The sequence below is a fragment of the Oryzias melastigma genome, linkage group LG15 (assembly GCF_002922805.2).
Source record: "Oryzias melastigma strain HK-1 linkage group LG15, ASM292280v2, whole genome shotgun sequence".
In the NCBI taxonomy this organism is placed as follows: Eukaryota; Metazoa; Chordata; class Actinopteri; order Beloniformes; family Adrianichthyidae; genus Oryzias; species Oryzias melastigma.
The window spans coordinates 28207272-28223655 of record NC_050526.1 but is presented as its reverse complement, the minus strand read 5'-3'; the positions used below and the strand labels follow the sequence as shown (position 1 = coordinate 28223655).

Sequence of the window (16384 nt, the reverse complement as noted above, 5' to 3'; positions counted from 1 at the left end):
AAAAAAAAAAAAAAAAAAAAAAAAAGTAGTGAGGACAAGGGTGTATTTAAAATCCAGGTCACTAGAAATTCCTGCACTGTATAGTTTTCTAAAACCAGGAGCAGGGAGGGAATTCGGACAGCCTGAAAAAAAAAATGTAAATGCGCGATATATACAGTGCACTGAATAGTGAGTAATGGGGGAATTCAGATACAACCATGGAGAGCTGCAGTGCTGCTTCACCTCCTCCCGCCTGCCCTTGTTGTTCCTTATTAAAGGAGCACACCAGCTTTAGGTAATCAGCAGGAGATGGAGGTAAGGACATCTGATTATGACCAAAAAAAAAAAATGAGCGTCCATGAGGCCTGTTTTAGGTGGTTGCTGGCATTAACCTCTGAAACCAGAGAAGACACACTCTATAAAAGTCATGTTTCATAAACTGTGTTAACACAAAAAATAGATTTATTTAGGTGATTTAAAGTGAATGAGACACATAAAAATGTTTATATGTTTGTCTGCATGCTAATTATTATTTTAAAAATATATATATATATCACAGTAAAAAAAAAACATCATTTTTGAGTTAAAGACATTCATGCAACTTAAGAAAACCTCTGCAGAGTGAGAGGTATTTGTTGGATTGAACTAAAGATCATCTATCCATCCATCCGTCCGTCCATCTGACCACGTTTGAATGTATGTATTGTTTTGTTTTTGCTGCTGAAACTTTTGCTCTAAATGCAGTTCATGCTGACGGTCAGCAGGGGGACAAAAAAAGACAAACTTCACAAATGAAAAACTTTATTTGAGAATTCCAACAGGTGTTGATGCCATAAATTTCACAATGCATAATGGTGAATATAATGCAGTTCTACTCACTAAGATGCAGCTTATAGGCTTAAGCGCTTATGCTTTTTCACGTATGGGTCACACTATATATACTGAGAATATACAGGTCAATAAATAAGCATTCCACTAACACAACAATATAGTCATAAATATGTGAACAGCGATTGTTTTTGTGGTGGTAGAAGCAGAGGGGTGCTCAGAGGGAGGAATGAAGGCCGGTGGCTCACAGAGAAGCTCATCAAATCTATATGTCTGAGATGGTGAAGTGATGTACGCTTTTTCTGTCTGACAACACAAGGACACAGATGTAGCTCATGTTCCTGGCCTGCAGTCTACTGAAGGTTTTTGCATACAAAGTGCCACTATCAGGTTTTTGTGGTGGATGTGGCTCACAGACTTGTCAGGTCTTTGCCAGTGACCACGCCCCCTTTTGTCTGGTCATGTTTCTTGCAAAAGAGCATCACGTGTGAGCGTCTACACCTCCTCATCTCAGTTCATGGTTTTGTTCTCTGAACTTGTTTGTTTCTGCTCTTGGTGTGTTGCCCCAATGCATGATGGGAGTATTTTGTTTATCATTTCTAACCTTGATTGAGGTTTTGTTTCTCTACTTCATCAAACGTCGGATTAAAGACGGAAACAAAACAACCTGGAGCAAAACCGTTAACAGACACAAGGGGGCGTACACGCCTTCACCGACATGCCACCAGTCACTAAATGAGTTTGTGAGGGGGGCCACACCCTCCACAAATAGTCGATAGTGACATAATAGCATGAAACCTCCTGAGGAAGACCTGAAACATGTCAGGTAAAGCTCATCTTGATCCTTGGTTGGTCTGACAAAGATCTGCGTTTGAACACGGAAGACAAAAGAACTTCTCCACTAAAGTGATTTACATTCTGATACTTTGACATGTGACTCTGAAAATAGATCACTCTGGGACTGTGGCAGCAAAAGAACCAAAGGTTCACCACAAGTGACAACAGTCAGGCAGGTGTGTAAGAGAAGAGGAAAGGACCTCCACTGAGCTCTGTGCTAAAGCATCCACACAGGAAAGTGACTCTTCCAAGCATCACAAGCACACACTGAAGCTATAGCCACACCCCGACACGAGCTAACAAACGTCTGACTGTCGTCGAACACACAGATGGAGGTGTCCAAACGGGTCCATCAAACATCTCTAAGGTTTGAGGAGTTCCCTGATGTGTCGACAGGTTTCTGTGAACGCCTCAAACCAAGAACACCGGGGAGAGCGGAGAACTAGTTGCCATGGCAACTGCCTCCTGCTGTGACGTTTGTCGTCTCGTGTCAGCCTTTCTGCTCTTTGACAACAGGCAATAAAAGCATCTCTATATTCAGCCATGAAGCAACACCAATCCATAAAAAATGTAAACAATAATCATAAAAAAAGAAATAAAGGAAAAAGGCAACGTTCCCTTTTTCTTTTCTTAGCTTTCAGGCAACATGATGTGTAACTGTACAGTACCACTCATCTCCATCTTTTAAAACTCAAAGAACTTAATATAACTGTTGGCAAATTATTTTTTAAAAATAGTTAAATAAATCAAAATATACTCTTATGGCTAAATACAGGCACCAAGCTGAGGTCCACTTCTCCATGACTGCTGCAATATGACTGTTTTCAGACGATTTTGTTCTAACTGGAGCCATGACGGGGTTAAGACTGCCCCTGAAGGCAGCACGTCCGTCGATAAATAACTCTACTCTATGTGCATTGATGGAAGATAGTGCGGGTGACTTCCTCAGTGGGACAAAAACACGACACACGCGATGACGTCTCTTTAGTTACGGCGGGAAACGAATCTGAAAGCGACGCGTTGTGACATCGGTTAGTGACAGCAGAGGAGAGAGCGAAAGAGAGGAGGGATGAGGAGCCCAAACGTCCCAGACACAGGCCACAACCATGAGGGGGGGTTCTGAGCCTCTGTCGCACCGAGGGAGGGGGGCACCAGGAATGGAAGAGGAGCTGGTGGGACAAAGGATGCCAGAGGGGACGATAACACACCACCCTTTATTATTTTGTTTGGGGAAGGAGAGAAGGATGAAGGAATAATCTCGATGGCTTTAGGCCTGATAAAAGAGAAAAGAGAAAAAGAGACAAAAGGACACACAGATTTAGAGTCTGGGTCGGGTTTCCTGCTCGATAAACTCAGCTGACCTGCTGTTACCCTCAAAAGAGTTGGAGCATTTTTCCATGTGCTGCAGTTTTGTCTTGCTGTTCTCTTTAAAAGCTCGGTGGCTGCAGTCGCAGTGACTCAGCTCTTTTCAGTTTCTACTGGAGCAATGGAAAACCTGGCTTCGGTTCATGGCCCCCCGCCAGTGACTGCAGACATGTGGCATCAACCAGCTCCAGCACTAACACGACTCATCTGGAGCCTCAGCAGTTTTCATTAAAGACCCACTCCCATAAAAAAAAAAAAAGTTTTTTAACATGTTCTTGTGTCATTTTTCTGATGATGAAAGACACATATAAAGAAAATAATTTTAAAATGTCATTTCTGAGTATTTCTTTATTTAGATTGTTGTGAATCAGAAGCAGACGAAAAAATGATCACATTTGTGACATAAAAAAATACACTGGGTGGGGCCACAAGCTCAACAGCAAAATCCTAATTAAAAGACTTTGAAAGTGTGTCCTTAACTACAATCACTTAACTGTTATCCAGGTTTTCCAAACACTAGTAGGTGCTCCGTTATCCTGGCAAACCATAGATAGTCTGTCGTAATGATACATCTACAATGTACATCAACCCACCCAAGAACATTGTGAAAGAGAGAGTACAATCCACTAAATGAGAAGAGGAAATTTGATTTACAGGCTGATTGGTTGTCATGGCGAGACAAATCAATGGAGGAAAAGGTTAGTGGTGAACACAGGAGGAGGAAAAAAAAAAGAAAAGATGAAGTCTGGAAAAGATGCAAACTGACATCCGACACAAAGCAGCTGCAGGCGAGCATGCGGGCTTCTCATAAATGCACAGCGATTAATAACGAAAAAGCCACAAAGATGCTGAACAGCTGATATCAGATCAGGATTAATTCTGTGCATCGCTCTGCCTCAGCTTTAGTGGCTCCTGCAGAGAAGAGAGCAGATGTTTCCTTTGGAGAACAGATGAGTGGGAGAATCTTCTCCAACAGCTGATCTCTCTGCAGCGAGGTCTCCGCAGAGCAGTGCGGTTGAAGTATCTAAGCTGTCGCTGTGTCTGAATGGGCGGACGGATGGATGGATGGATGACAACAGAAACTGTCCTTCACAAACAGCACGGAGCATGGAAACACCCCCATGTGTGGAATTCCTCTCTTCAAACGTGCACATTACAATTACATGCAGACAGAGATGCCAGCAAGCAGCTGCAGTCAACGCCGTCACTAGGAGCTGTGTTACCGTGTGAGTAAAAACAAAAGTGAAAACCCTTCATGGGGGCAGAGGACGTCCTCTGCCACGGGGAAACAGTTAGTGCGGGCACATGCGTCCATGCATGTAGAGGCTGCAGCAAACATGTGAGGGGGAGGCGCAGGCTCAGAGGAGGCATCTCTGGCAACACATTTATGCAAGACAAGGAGGAGGCGGAGCTTTCTGAGCTTTGACATCAGCATTAGTGTCTTCTAATGTTCAAAATCACAAACTCAAAAATGTTTCTAGTGAAGAAATGACCTTTCTTTTTAGTCTAATATGTTTGGTAGCTTTATTGAAGCAAAGTCATCAAACTGAATATCAGTGAACATATAGTGTTGGGAGTCAAAGTTCTGTTCAATCTGCATAGAAATGATCATCAACGATGCTGCAGCGGAGAGCCACGATCATATTTCATGTGTTGCCAGAGTGTCATAGGCTGAGTTTGGCCTTTATGTTATTGTTTGTTTACAGCGGAAGCAAGCAGTGATTTACAAAACAGAACATGGGGTCCAACACAAACGGTTACGCCGTCAAAATGTCAGCATGCCACGACAGTCAATCAGCTCCAGTGTTCAAAATGAGGCAAAAGTCACGGTTCTCCTGCAGAGGAGTGATGGGCTGGTACTGGTCTCAGCCTCAGATCTTTGAGGCTGAGCTTTCTCTGAAGTTCTGACATTCTCAGTGAGGTCATTCCAGACACTAAATTATGGAAAACCCAACAGCTAGATGGACTAAGTATAAGAGCTGAACTGTTTTATTTGGAGGAGGTCCGGTACCAGCCCAAACTCTCTGTGACATCGCCTGCTGTTTTTGGTTCTGATTCAGTGGATTTGTACTCACCCCGTTCCACTCCACGCCCATACTCACTTCCTCGCCGGTCTCCGAGCCGCTCTCATACTTAACGCTGGACAGGCTGTCCCTGCTCCTTCGCCTGTCGCCATCTGTGTCTTTCAGGATCTCCACAACACGACTTTGGTGGATGGGGTCGATGCCCTGAGGAACGCCACACAAACAAGCTGAGCCCACATCTACACAGACGATCATTGTGTGGTATGGAGGAACAGTGGCTTCAAGTTTTGGGTTCCTTTAATGATTCTTAAAAACCCACTCTGATAAAAACTGTTTTTTGATGCTTTTAACTTGTTCTTGCAGCCTTTTTATTATGATAGAGGAGGTAAACAAACAAAATTAAGCTAAAAAATCTGAGTATTTCTTTCTTCAAATTGTTGTGAATCAGGAGTAGATGAAACGATGCTGTTTGAAAAAGATTGTATTTGGCCTCTAATCTGATAAATTCACTTGCAGACAAATAGATCCATATAAGTCTTTAATGTTAATGTTACGTTGGGGTTGTGAGGAGCTGTAAGCTAGTGGGAGAGCGTGTAAGCAGAGAGCTCTCAGCACAGAGATGGGCATGGGGGGAAGTCCCGCCCACAACTCAAAGGTGAATTTCTATTGAACTCCTGTCGCTCTGCAGAAACTATGTCCTAAAAGACAACAAGATTTTTTGATTATGGCTAAAACCGTCATAATCATAATTAAAAGGCCACTGGGAATGCTTTGAAAATATAAATCAAAGCATGATCAGAGTGGGACTTTAAGGAGAAATTTTAATGGCCGTGAAATGGGAGTGATGTTAGAGGAGATACAGAGGCTCGAGGGGAGCTTACAGACACAAATCACTTACTGTGTTGCTCTGGATCCATAGCAATGCAGGGAAAGGGAAAGAAACATTGTGAGATCAGCTGTCCCACCACAGCGGGGGGGCATTTTCATAGTTTATAAGAACAGAAACAGAAACGTTTTTTTTTTTGTTTTTTTTTTCCCCCATATAAAGGGAACTTAATAGACCTTGAAATACTGACCTGCTTGCGAGACCTGACGGCGCACTCCTCCAGGGTCTCTGCAGCCTCTAGCTTGCCCTGCCGGCGGTACAGAGCACCCAAGTTCCTCAGGGTGGTGTTCACTGTCGGGCTGGAAAGACAACATAGTTAAAAGTCTCAAGAGATGCATCATTAGAATTTAAAAACACACCAAATAGCAAGTCATGTTTAGACTGTATTGATGTCTTTATGACTAGATAATAAAAAGCCACTCTTCAGTCTCACCTGTTGACTTTGCAGGCTTTGTACCAGCCGCCGTACTCTCCGTATGGAGTGTTGTCTCTGTGCTTTCCCTGGAGGAAGAACATCAGTTACTTTCTGGTTTCTAATGTTTTTTTTCCTGTCATCTCCTCAAACTTATTACAAGAACATCTTCCTACTTCTGTTTGGAAAGTGGCTAGTATTTTCTACAGAATGACAGGGACAGGTTTGTGGAAAGCTCCTCACCTTACTCATCTCCTCCCTCTCCTCTGCATGCATCCAGATGGGCTTGTTCTCAGCTGCAGATAGACAGGAGACACAGAGAAGCTGAGATGGAAAACCTGGAATCAACCACTAAATAATGCAGCTTGTTTGGTGGGGAAGGCGTCTCCTGAGTGCTGAGTGGAACGCTTCTGAACTTTTAAGATCAAATATTTCTGAAATTACAAGTTTTTTCTTCCTTTAAAGAAAACAATATTTGGTCAAAGCCTGAAATTGACACCAGTTTTGCCACAAAACATCAATTATTCTGGGCAGGAAAACTGTTGATATCTTTTCTATTACAGGAGCAGAACAGTTGGTTTGACATTAAACGAAATAAGTTACAAGGCTGAAGTAAAACCTGTTGTTAAAAAGAATTCGTATTCAGAGGAGAATCATTGTTTGTTTGAACAACGCTTAGAGGAGCACGAGAAGCTTTTCCTCTGAGAGCGTCAAAGCGCTCACTGTCGCTTTCATTCTTCTTTCAAAGTGTTCACTGTCGTCCTTGAAGAGAAAGTTAACAAAAGACTTCACTTTTAGCACAGAAAAAGGTTCTTCAAAGATTGCTCTCAAAGAGCTGGGAAGGCGAGAGGTTCTGACTGAAGCAACAGCACACACAAACATCTTCAAACACAAGTGTAATTGGGATAACCATGTTGACAAAAGCTGTTTTAACTGAGAGCATCAGCATCTTACCATCAACGGATCCAAACTCTTTCTCGTGAGCCCGAGTGAGAATCTCTTTGTACAAAATCTCAGCCTCTTTGTATTTCCCCTGTTTGAGGAAGCAGGACGCCTGCAGGAAAAAACACACAAATGTCAAGATCACTTCTTGACTGCAAAGATTGACGCTGGACAGCACCATCATCTCCATGGTTACGCAGACAAGACCTTGACAAGCAACAAGCAGCAACTCTACATAAAATTTAAAAAACTAAAAACAGAAAATTAGAACTGCTATGAGGAAAGGGTAAAAATGTTTTAAACTTCTGCTTTTAAAAAGCTGCAATTTATTTAAAAAACATTTAAAGTCATGGATAACTTGAATTAATTGTAAATCTGCAAATCAAATATTTGAACTGCATCCAAGAAGTGTCTTAAAAAGAAAGTTGAATAAAAATAAATAGAAAAAATGTATTACTTTGTTCTCCTCATGGATTTTGGTGAAAACACCTAAACCGAAAAATATTTGAAATGTTTGATTTCATCCTAGCTGCATCTCACCAGGTTGTTCTTGGTTTTGGCCACGTTGGGGTCATCCGGACCCAGCCTGCACTCGTAGATCTCCAGGGCGCGGCAGTAGTAATACTCCACCTCTTCGTATTTTCCCTGGTTCTGGCACAGCAGGGCAAGATTGTTCAGCTGTTTGGCCACATCTGGGTGATCCTTTCCAAGGACCTGATGGAGATACAGGAACAAATGTTCTGAGTTAGCACCATGTCCCGGTCCCTGCAGCGAGCTGGTCTGATATCTCCATCCTACATATAACCGAGTTTCTTCCTGCTGCAGACATCAGGAAATCCAATAAGAGGTGAGCGGATCAATATCTGCGATACAGAGTGAAGCATTCGGGGGGAGAGTGACTCAGTACCCTGCTGACTTCAGGAGTTTGGTCTCCATATCCACCTCTCACCACCCCTGTGGTTCATTTTCAGCTGTGATCTCATTAAAGCCTCTAATTCCCCTCCAACACGGGGACGGCCTCCAGCGGAAACTTCACAGACAATTTAAGAAAATCATTTGCTCAATTCTCTATTTATAGCCGGCCGTATAACCGCAGCGTGAACTGACTGTTCTGAAACATCATCAGTGCTCACTGCTGTCACACAAAGAGCCAAATGTTCGCGGCTCTAGCCTGGAGATGGGGCCTTAATAGCAGTCGGTGCAGTCCAGGGAGGTGGCCTACCTTCTCCCTGATCTCCAGAGCCCTCTTACACAGAGGCTCCGCCTCCTTGTACTTTCCCCTCTTTCCGTACAACACGGCCAAGTTGTTCAGAGTTGCAGCAACCTGAGAAAAGGCAGAAAGAAACAAAGGAAACTTAAAATTGCCCTTAAAAATTTTGTTAAAAACATCTTCTAAAACCATGTTTTTCAGTCAAGTTTGTAAAGGAATCCAACTATCTCGGTGGTTGAAACATGTCAGGACATAATGAAAACTATAAAGAACAGGGAAGAGCTCAAAGAGATTCTAGTGCTTTTATGTGTCGGTCGATGTTTTTCTTTGAGAGACTGACCTTCATTGTAAGATTCTGCATCTGCGTTCGGGATGGGAGTTCACGAAAAAAGATTTACACTGCGAACTGTGATTTTTTTTTTATTATAAAATTTTACTATAGTAAAAAAGACTTTCTGCATGGACAGATCATTTTACTGCTTTCTAGTTATATTCTTTTTAATATTAGAGTTCTTTTTCTATTTTAGGCTACCTCTTTTTAAAGTGTTCATACAAGAAAAGGTTATGAATCTTTAATTTATGAATTTATTAAAAAAAGATCAAAAGAATCTAAATAGAAAGTAAAAAAATAAGTCTTCAACAGCTTCCCTGCTGCTGTTTAGAGTCCAATATAAGGAATAAAGAGATGACTGAATGTGGCTGTTGCCATGACAGCAGTGGAGTCTTACAGCTGGATGGTCTTTGCCCAGGGTTTTCTCACGGATGGAGAGAGCGTCGTTGAGCAGGTGAGCTGCCTCCTTGTATTTGTTCTGATCCCTGAGTGAAGAATAACGGTAACATTTCATTATTGACGACATATTGCTTAACTTTTTAAAATTAAAAAGCACATCTGGAATAATTATTAAAATGTATAACTGATCAGGCAGTGTAATAAACTTGTAAAAAATAATGAATATACAAAAAATGTTGAATTATGTTTGCTGAAATTCCTCAAGTACATAAAAAAAAACTAGACAAAATATGCTTTGATGAAATCTATGAAAAGAAAGACTCAAATTCTGCATAAAATGTGGTAAGTTCTAATAACACAAGAGGTACATGGAACATAATCAATATATTACTTAAAAAAAAGGCTGCCATGACATTTCCTGTCCATTATGGGATATTGTTAAATCAAATAGAATCGTTTTCTTGGAGTTGTCCATAAATGGTTGTCAAATTATGTTGCAAATAGGACCCAATATGCATCAATCAATGGCTTTGACTAACGAAAGCGCAATGGAATTTGGAGTACCTCAAGGATCCATTTTGGGTCTTTCATTGTTTTGCATGTATATAAATGATCTTGCATATGTTGCTAAATCTGCAGCTTCCATTTAATTTGCTAATGATACCAAATTTTGATTTCTCACAAAGATGTTGGAACTAATTGTATTTTTTGTGAATAATCTTTTTTATGTTTAAATAAATCATAATCACGACAAGAACATATTAAATAAACAATATTTGTAATATTTTTGCTTTTGTAGTTAACGTTTTTTTTTCTCCTCTGACCTGTAAACCAAGGCCAGAATGTTGAGCATCGTGGCCACATCAGGATGGTCATGACCAGAGGTCTTCTCCAGGTCCTCCAGAGCTTGCTTGCAGAGGGGAACGGCCACTTCGTACCGGCCTTGAGAGGCATACTGGATGACCAGGTTATGCAGGGTCCTCAGACGAGCGGGGATCTCATAGCCGCCCTGCTGGGCTGCTGCCACGGCAGCACTGTTGTGCTGGTGCTGCACTGTGAAGGAGTAGAAGTCAGCCTGTTAGTCAAAGGCAGTAAACCCAGACCATGATGAAACTCCAACCAGATGAGGGTCATCCCTGGTTCTGGTCTTTGCTGTAGACTCTCACATTGCTGACAATTAAAGATATCATCTGATAAACTAGCAAATTTAAGTTAGCTGAAAAGTGAACAGTGACAAAAACATGATTTAAAATGCAGATTCCTTTATTCTAAATGTGAATGAATCTTTAAAATTCTACTAATTTTATCTCTAAAAATATATAAAAGGTGAACTTTGATGCAGAATTCCATAACCCTTTAACAACCAAACCAAGAGAATCAATGGGAATTTTCTTTAGTTTCTTTTTCTTATTGTCTTGAGTGAGAAATGAATAATATCAATTTAAAGAAAGGCATTGTATTTGGTTTTAAGCTGTGTTTCAGTCAATATTTTAATGATAAAAACCGTGTAGCATCGTCTGCAGGCCGCTGTACATACTTCCTTGGTTGGTATCTTCATCCTCGTTGGGGAAAAGATCATCCAGTGAGTCCTTTGGTGTTTCTCTGTCCTTCTCCTCCTGCTGAGTCAGAAAAAAAACAGAATAATCAATTGGAAGGATTTATGTCTGAATGCAATTAAATAAACACATTTACCAAAGTAGATGTACAGAGAGAGATACAAACACCTAAAATGGTATCAACTGTACTCACAGTGGGTGAAACGTCCTCGTCATACTTCTTGAGCTGATTCATGAACTCCAGATGCTTCTTCTCCTCCTCCAGCTGGGCCACGTTCTGCTCGCTCTTCTGCAGCTTCTGCTGGGTGTTGGCCAGCTCGTCACGCAGCCACTGGTTTTCCTGGCACAGCCTCCGCACTTGTGCACGCAGCTTCTGCTTCTCAGACTCCACGGCGTTCAGGTGATTGGACAGGGCCATCATCACCTGGGGCGTAAACAGCGATTAAAAGCAGAGTCAGGAGACTGTGGGGGCCACTCGGGGACGGATTGTGAATGAATCACGATCACAGAGTGGACTGAGTTTAGAATCAGGAAGCCATGAGGAGGCTGAAACATAACGAAGTCTGCAGTAAACAACAAACAAACAAAATCCTGATCATTTGTTGTTCTCTTACCTGTGCTTCTCCCAGGCCCAGCTCAATCATCTCCACAGACTTGCGGAGCAGGTTGGCCTTCTCATGGACCAGGTTGGCCTCTTCATCCTTCTTTAGGCACTTGATGGTTTCCAACAGGCTGTGAAGTATGGAGTTGTGCTCATTTTTGAGGGCCTCAAGACCCTGGATCACCAGCTTTGTGTTGGAAATGATCTCCTCCTGTGAGAGCTTCTCAAGCTTCTCTTCCTGTGGGTAAACCATGGTGGACATCTTCTTTTGAGCTCAAGCAAACCTGAAAAAAGGGTTAACAATAAGGTAAAAAGGCTGTAACAATGCAAACAGTGTCCATAATAAAACAGTATGTTCAGGTTAAACTCAATTATTTAACTTTAAAATTATTAATTAATATTAATTTTGAAAATACAAAATAGATTAAATGTATTTATTGCCTCATAAAGCAATTCCTTTTATAATTTTTAAACCAAAAAATGCTTTCCTTCCTAATTTTACTAAAAGAAAAGATTTGTGGATCAAACCTGAATTAAGATGTTGGCAGTGATAACACAGTGATTAAGGGAGAACAGGTGACCACTGGGTTTTTCACAGTCAGTATATTTTTAATGACTGAATGTCTCTTATTATTTCCATGTCATAAAGCTTGAACACTGTATTTTTTGTTTAAATTCCTCTGCGATTGTACCACATTTCATTTCGGAGCCTCACAGATGAGACCATCTCAAAGTTGGGAGGTTATCTGAGGAAAGAAGAACCATCACCGTGTAAATTCCGGCTGATGAGCTCCACTAAAGCATTCAAGCTGAGAACCTGAGCTCAGCTCTGAGGCTTAAATAAATGACAAAGTCAAAACAGAATGCGATTCCACGGGAGGCTGAAGCTGAAAGCCTGCAGGAAAAACCCACAGGAGCTCCAGTGTTTCTGCAGCCATCCTTCCACTGTGATCAGATTTACTGACAGGTATGACTCACTGCAACAGCAACGAGATGGCGACCCAGCGAGAAACCGAGTAAAACATCCCAGCATCTGCTTTAGTCGCATTCAAACTATAATTGTTGAAGATAAATGTCTTTCAAAGAAACAAGAAAAAAAACAGACTAAAGGTTCTTTACTGCCTCAAAGCTCACGCAGTTCTATTTCCTTTGCAATTTTTAACAAAAATTCTCAATGAACATATTTCAATTCTACAATAAATCATCAATCTTGGAACCTTTCAAATAGTTTTTTAAGAAACTAACACGTGAAGAACCATGATATGGATGAAAGCGAACTACAAATATATATTGCATTTACTTTGCAGTTTATCCAGGACCCAATAAAAACAACTGCTACTCTTAACTGAGCTGAAAAACTAAAAAAAAAACAAAAAAGGTAAAATGTATTTTTATTACTACGAGAAAATAAAAGACAAACGTGTTGTTTAACCTGGGTCCATTAAAATGCACTGAAGACTGTGAATCACCAAAAAAAGATTTTTATAAAGTGTTTATTATTTTCAACACTCAAACTATTCACCATTATAGTAATTTAATATAAACTTGGAGCATAAAATGAGAAAAGAAGCATTGATACAGTTTACAGTGCAGGGAGGTTCCTGGTTCAAATTCCACCTTTATATGTAGAGTCTGCTCTTTATTGTGTCCTCCCACAGTATTTAAAGGTTGTTCAGTGACTGTTAATTGCCCCTTTAGAAGTCAGTGTGTGCTTCATTGCCTCTGAAAGTGACCCGATGATGAACTGATGGTACCCTCCTCTAATGAACCAGCAACTTAGGATGAAGTGAGTATGGGTACTGGATGGTAACCGGGCTGTTTTAAACATTTTAAAAAGAATATTGTGACTCCTAAATGGATTTATTACTTCAGACAAGAAACAGCTGATAATGTGCTTAGATACAGCTCTGTCACTTCAACCGTTCCAGCTGACAGGGATAACACCAACACGTCCAAGTGCTGCTGTGTCCTGTAATCATTTTTAAACAAGTCCCATCATATCCTTCAGCTGGACTCCGTCAGCTCCAACACATCAGACTCATAAGAATCCTGACACGGGACAGATGCTCTGAATGGGCGGCGGTCAGCTGGATGTCAGGTGGGAAGAGAATGCGGGCTTTATTCAGGACGGCACCAGACACTGTTTACAACAAGTTTGAATGGGTTGAACTTTAACAGAGGTCGTACTACAACTGCTGTAAGAGCCAGGAAAACAAAAATTCACGCATAGTATCCTGTCATGTTAATCCTCAGTAGTGCAGGGCCTTTTTAAGAATTTATTTTTATGTTTACTATTGTGAATTTGCTCTAAAAATGTACCCATCAAAAAGTTTTAGTCCCAATGTTTGATTTCCATCTTTTTAGGTTAATCCCAGGTTTTTTTTCACGATCTTTTAAATTATATTACACAATATTTCCACAATAAACCTCAAACTGGACTATAAATACTCACTAAATGTGATATTTTTTAACAACAAAAATCACAAAAATTGGAAAACTGTTTTCATGTCAAATGTGTCGAGATATAAATAAAAATGTATTTATAAAAACTTGTTTGATTGCTTCTTCATTCTGAATTACAATTAACTAGAAATAGTTTATTATATAAGGCTGGGTTTAAATGGGCTCAAATGGGTCAGTTTATCCAGTCAAGAAGAATTGATGTCCTTATTTTTATACTAAAATAGCTTTCAAAGTGTTTTTAATATAGTAAATTGTCATTTAATTTATAAAAGTAACAATGGTTCAGTTTATGCCACTAACAATGTGAAATGCATTTTTCATGACCTAATACAAATAGTGTTTAGTGGTAAACTATTATATAAATACAATAAATATTAACTAGTGAACTTCCTGAAAAAATAAAATTGAAACAGTTAATTATTTTGTATGTAAGCATAACCTTTTTTATGTCAGATGTCAAATTCGTTACATTCAGTCACTGACCCATATGTTTTTTTTTCTTTTGTTGCTGACATGACTGTTCCTAACAGCACATAGAAAAAAAGAAAAAACCTGAAGGAAAAAGTAAAATAGATTTTTTTTTTTTTTAACAGGTTAACTGAATTTTGACACCAAAACAGGTAAATCAAACAAAGCATTAACTGAGTCGGCTAAGAACATAAGCCCTTATTGTACGACTAATTTAGTTCTGCTTTAAATGCACATAATGTCTGAGCCAAGAACACAACATGAGCAGAATACAAAAACAGCCATGTCAGCAACTAGAAACGCAAAGCTAAACTGACCCAATTCTGGTCCAGCAGACACCAGTTAGACCTCTCCAGTTATTTGGATCTGGTCCTCTGTCTGTTCTTAAAAGTCAAAACCAAATTCTATGATCCACATGCTTTTACTGCTTTATGTAAAGCATTTTGAATTGTTTTTGTACATGAAATGTGGTATATAGATAAATTTGCTTCACCTTTTAATCTCTACACTCTATTCAAATGTAAAGAAATCCACCTAAAATAATTGAAATGCTTACGAGTTAAACCCAGTTCTGCATCCACAGTGAAATGGCTTAAGGCAAACTACAAATAAACTCCAGATAAAAACTGCATGACCCAAACGTCTATGAACTCTGAACGAAAGCCTTTAGCTTCCTCAACATCACATCAAATGTTTTCTTTAAAAGACGACGGCTGTTCACAGATCAGACAGCTCATTACCCTGATAAGACACTTTCTGGTTCCAACTGTCAAACACCCGCAGGGATGAAAAGGCTGAGAAGCTGAAGATGCACAACAAAGAGAAAAACGCTTTCACACCAGCAGCATCTTTAACCATCAAAAATCCTCAACGATTCCTTTTTTCCAAGATGAAATTAGTTAATATTTGCCAAAAAGAAAGATAAAGTCCAACAGATCGGATGACTTTAACTGAGGCTCCTCTGAAGCTAATCTTTAACAACACATATTTTCTATAAACTTTTTTTTCGTACACAGTATTGGAAATGGATAAAGGAAATATCAGCAAATGGAAAAGTAAAAATCTAAGATTAAAAAGACAGATGATCCACAGGCTGTCAAGTCCAAAATGTAAGATCTAATTAAGAAATGTTTGTTGAACTATAAATTCTGACACATTTATAGAAACTCACATGATAGTGGTTAGCACTTATCCAGAGGACTGAAGCTTTCTGTTATACAAATGTGGTTAGTTCCCTCATTAAAAGCACACAGGATTTTTAAAAAGCCTGTAATTGGGTATCACTTTTCTTTCTGCATAATGTTTCACATAAAACCTTGAATCAAAGTCTTTAAAGAACATTTCTGCAAAACATGATCGTAAAAATCCTTTAAATAGTAAAAATATAAAGTGTAAACCATCCCCTTATATCCTTTAAAATATTTTTCAAGCACTTAAAGGCAGAAAAGCAGCTTAGTCTAGTCATTATCTGTGACAGTGATGGTCTCAGAAGCTGCAGGACCAGAGAACAAACCTTGGATCCAGAGTCAGGAGCTCATAGTTTGTCACAAAAAGAGCTGATGAAGTTATGTCTCCACCTTCACTAAGAAAGCCACGCGTAAGCATTAATGTAGCTGCCGACCTGATCCCAACACGTCCTTTCCAAAAGAAAAGCAAACTAATTCACTGTGAACAAAGGCTAAGACAACCGAGGCAGATGTGATGTATGCTAATGCCGCAGAGGATGAAGCGCTGGCTGCAGGATGACTGTGACCTTCCCACTGCTTCGTCAGAATACCCAGCATCATCTCGAGGGGCACATTAGGATAAAGACCCGCCCACAATGCGAGGAAGGGGGGGGCAGAGGATCAAGTTGGGTGGGGGAGGGAACCAACTCTTTATTTCTCCTCCTCAGACAAACATCATAAAGGGGGGTGCTTTTGTCCCTGATACTTAGATGCAGATTTAAAGCACATTCTTAATATGCAAGTCACTTATTTGAAGGGTAATTTAAACGTTCTCTAAATAGAACGTTTGATGTCAAACTATTCTCTGTATAAAAATATAACACCATCATCGTTTCCTGTGGGATCTATCATATCAG

At 40.1% G+C, this 16384-nt stretch overlaps 1 protein-coding gene across 10 annotated transcripts in view; it reads right to left on the bottom strand.

The window, feature by feature from the left end:
* The window catches only part of klc1b (kinesin light chain 1b), a 20590-nt gene that overhangs the window by 2254 nt on the left and 1952 nt on the right, over window positions 1-16384 (bottom strand). For 2 of the 10 annotated variants that reach the window (XM_024297918.1, XM_024297919.1), the window contains exons 2-14: window positions 11384-11654; window positions 10963-11193; window positions 10751-10832; window positions 10038-10266; window positions 9212-9299; window positions 8496-8597; window positions 7814-7987; window positions 7286-7385; window positions 6575-6627; window positions 6353-6420; window positions 6110-6218; window positions 5932-5940; window positions 5085-5237 (exon numbers count right to left, since the gene is read on the bottom strand). In XM_024297918.1, coding sequence (XP_024153686.1) covers window positions 5085-5237; window positions 5932-5940; window positions 6110-6218; window positions 6353-6420; window positions 6575-6627; window positions 7286-7385; window positions 7814-7987; window positions 8496-8597; window positions 9212-9299; window positions 10038-10266; window positions 10751-10832; window positions 10963-11193; window positions 11384-11632 — 1647 coding nt within the window. In that variant the 5' untranslated portion in view covers window positions 11633-11654. Of the gene's footprint in view, window positions 1-763; window positions 2918-5084; window positions 5238-5931; window positions 5941-6109; window positions 6219-6352; window positions 6421-6574; window positions 6628-7285; window positions 7386-7813; window positions 7988-8495; window positions 8598-9211; window positions 9300-10037; window positions 10267-10750; window positions 10833-10962; window positions 11194-11383; window positions 11655-15814; window positions 15839-16384 lie in introns of those variants that run through there. The other 8 variants (XM_036215627.1, XM_024297926.1, XM_024297927.1 and 5 more) reach the window with 8 other exon arrangements.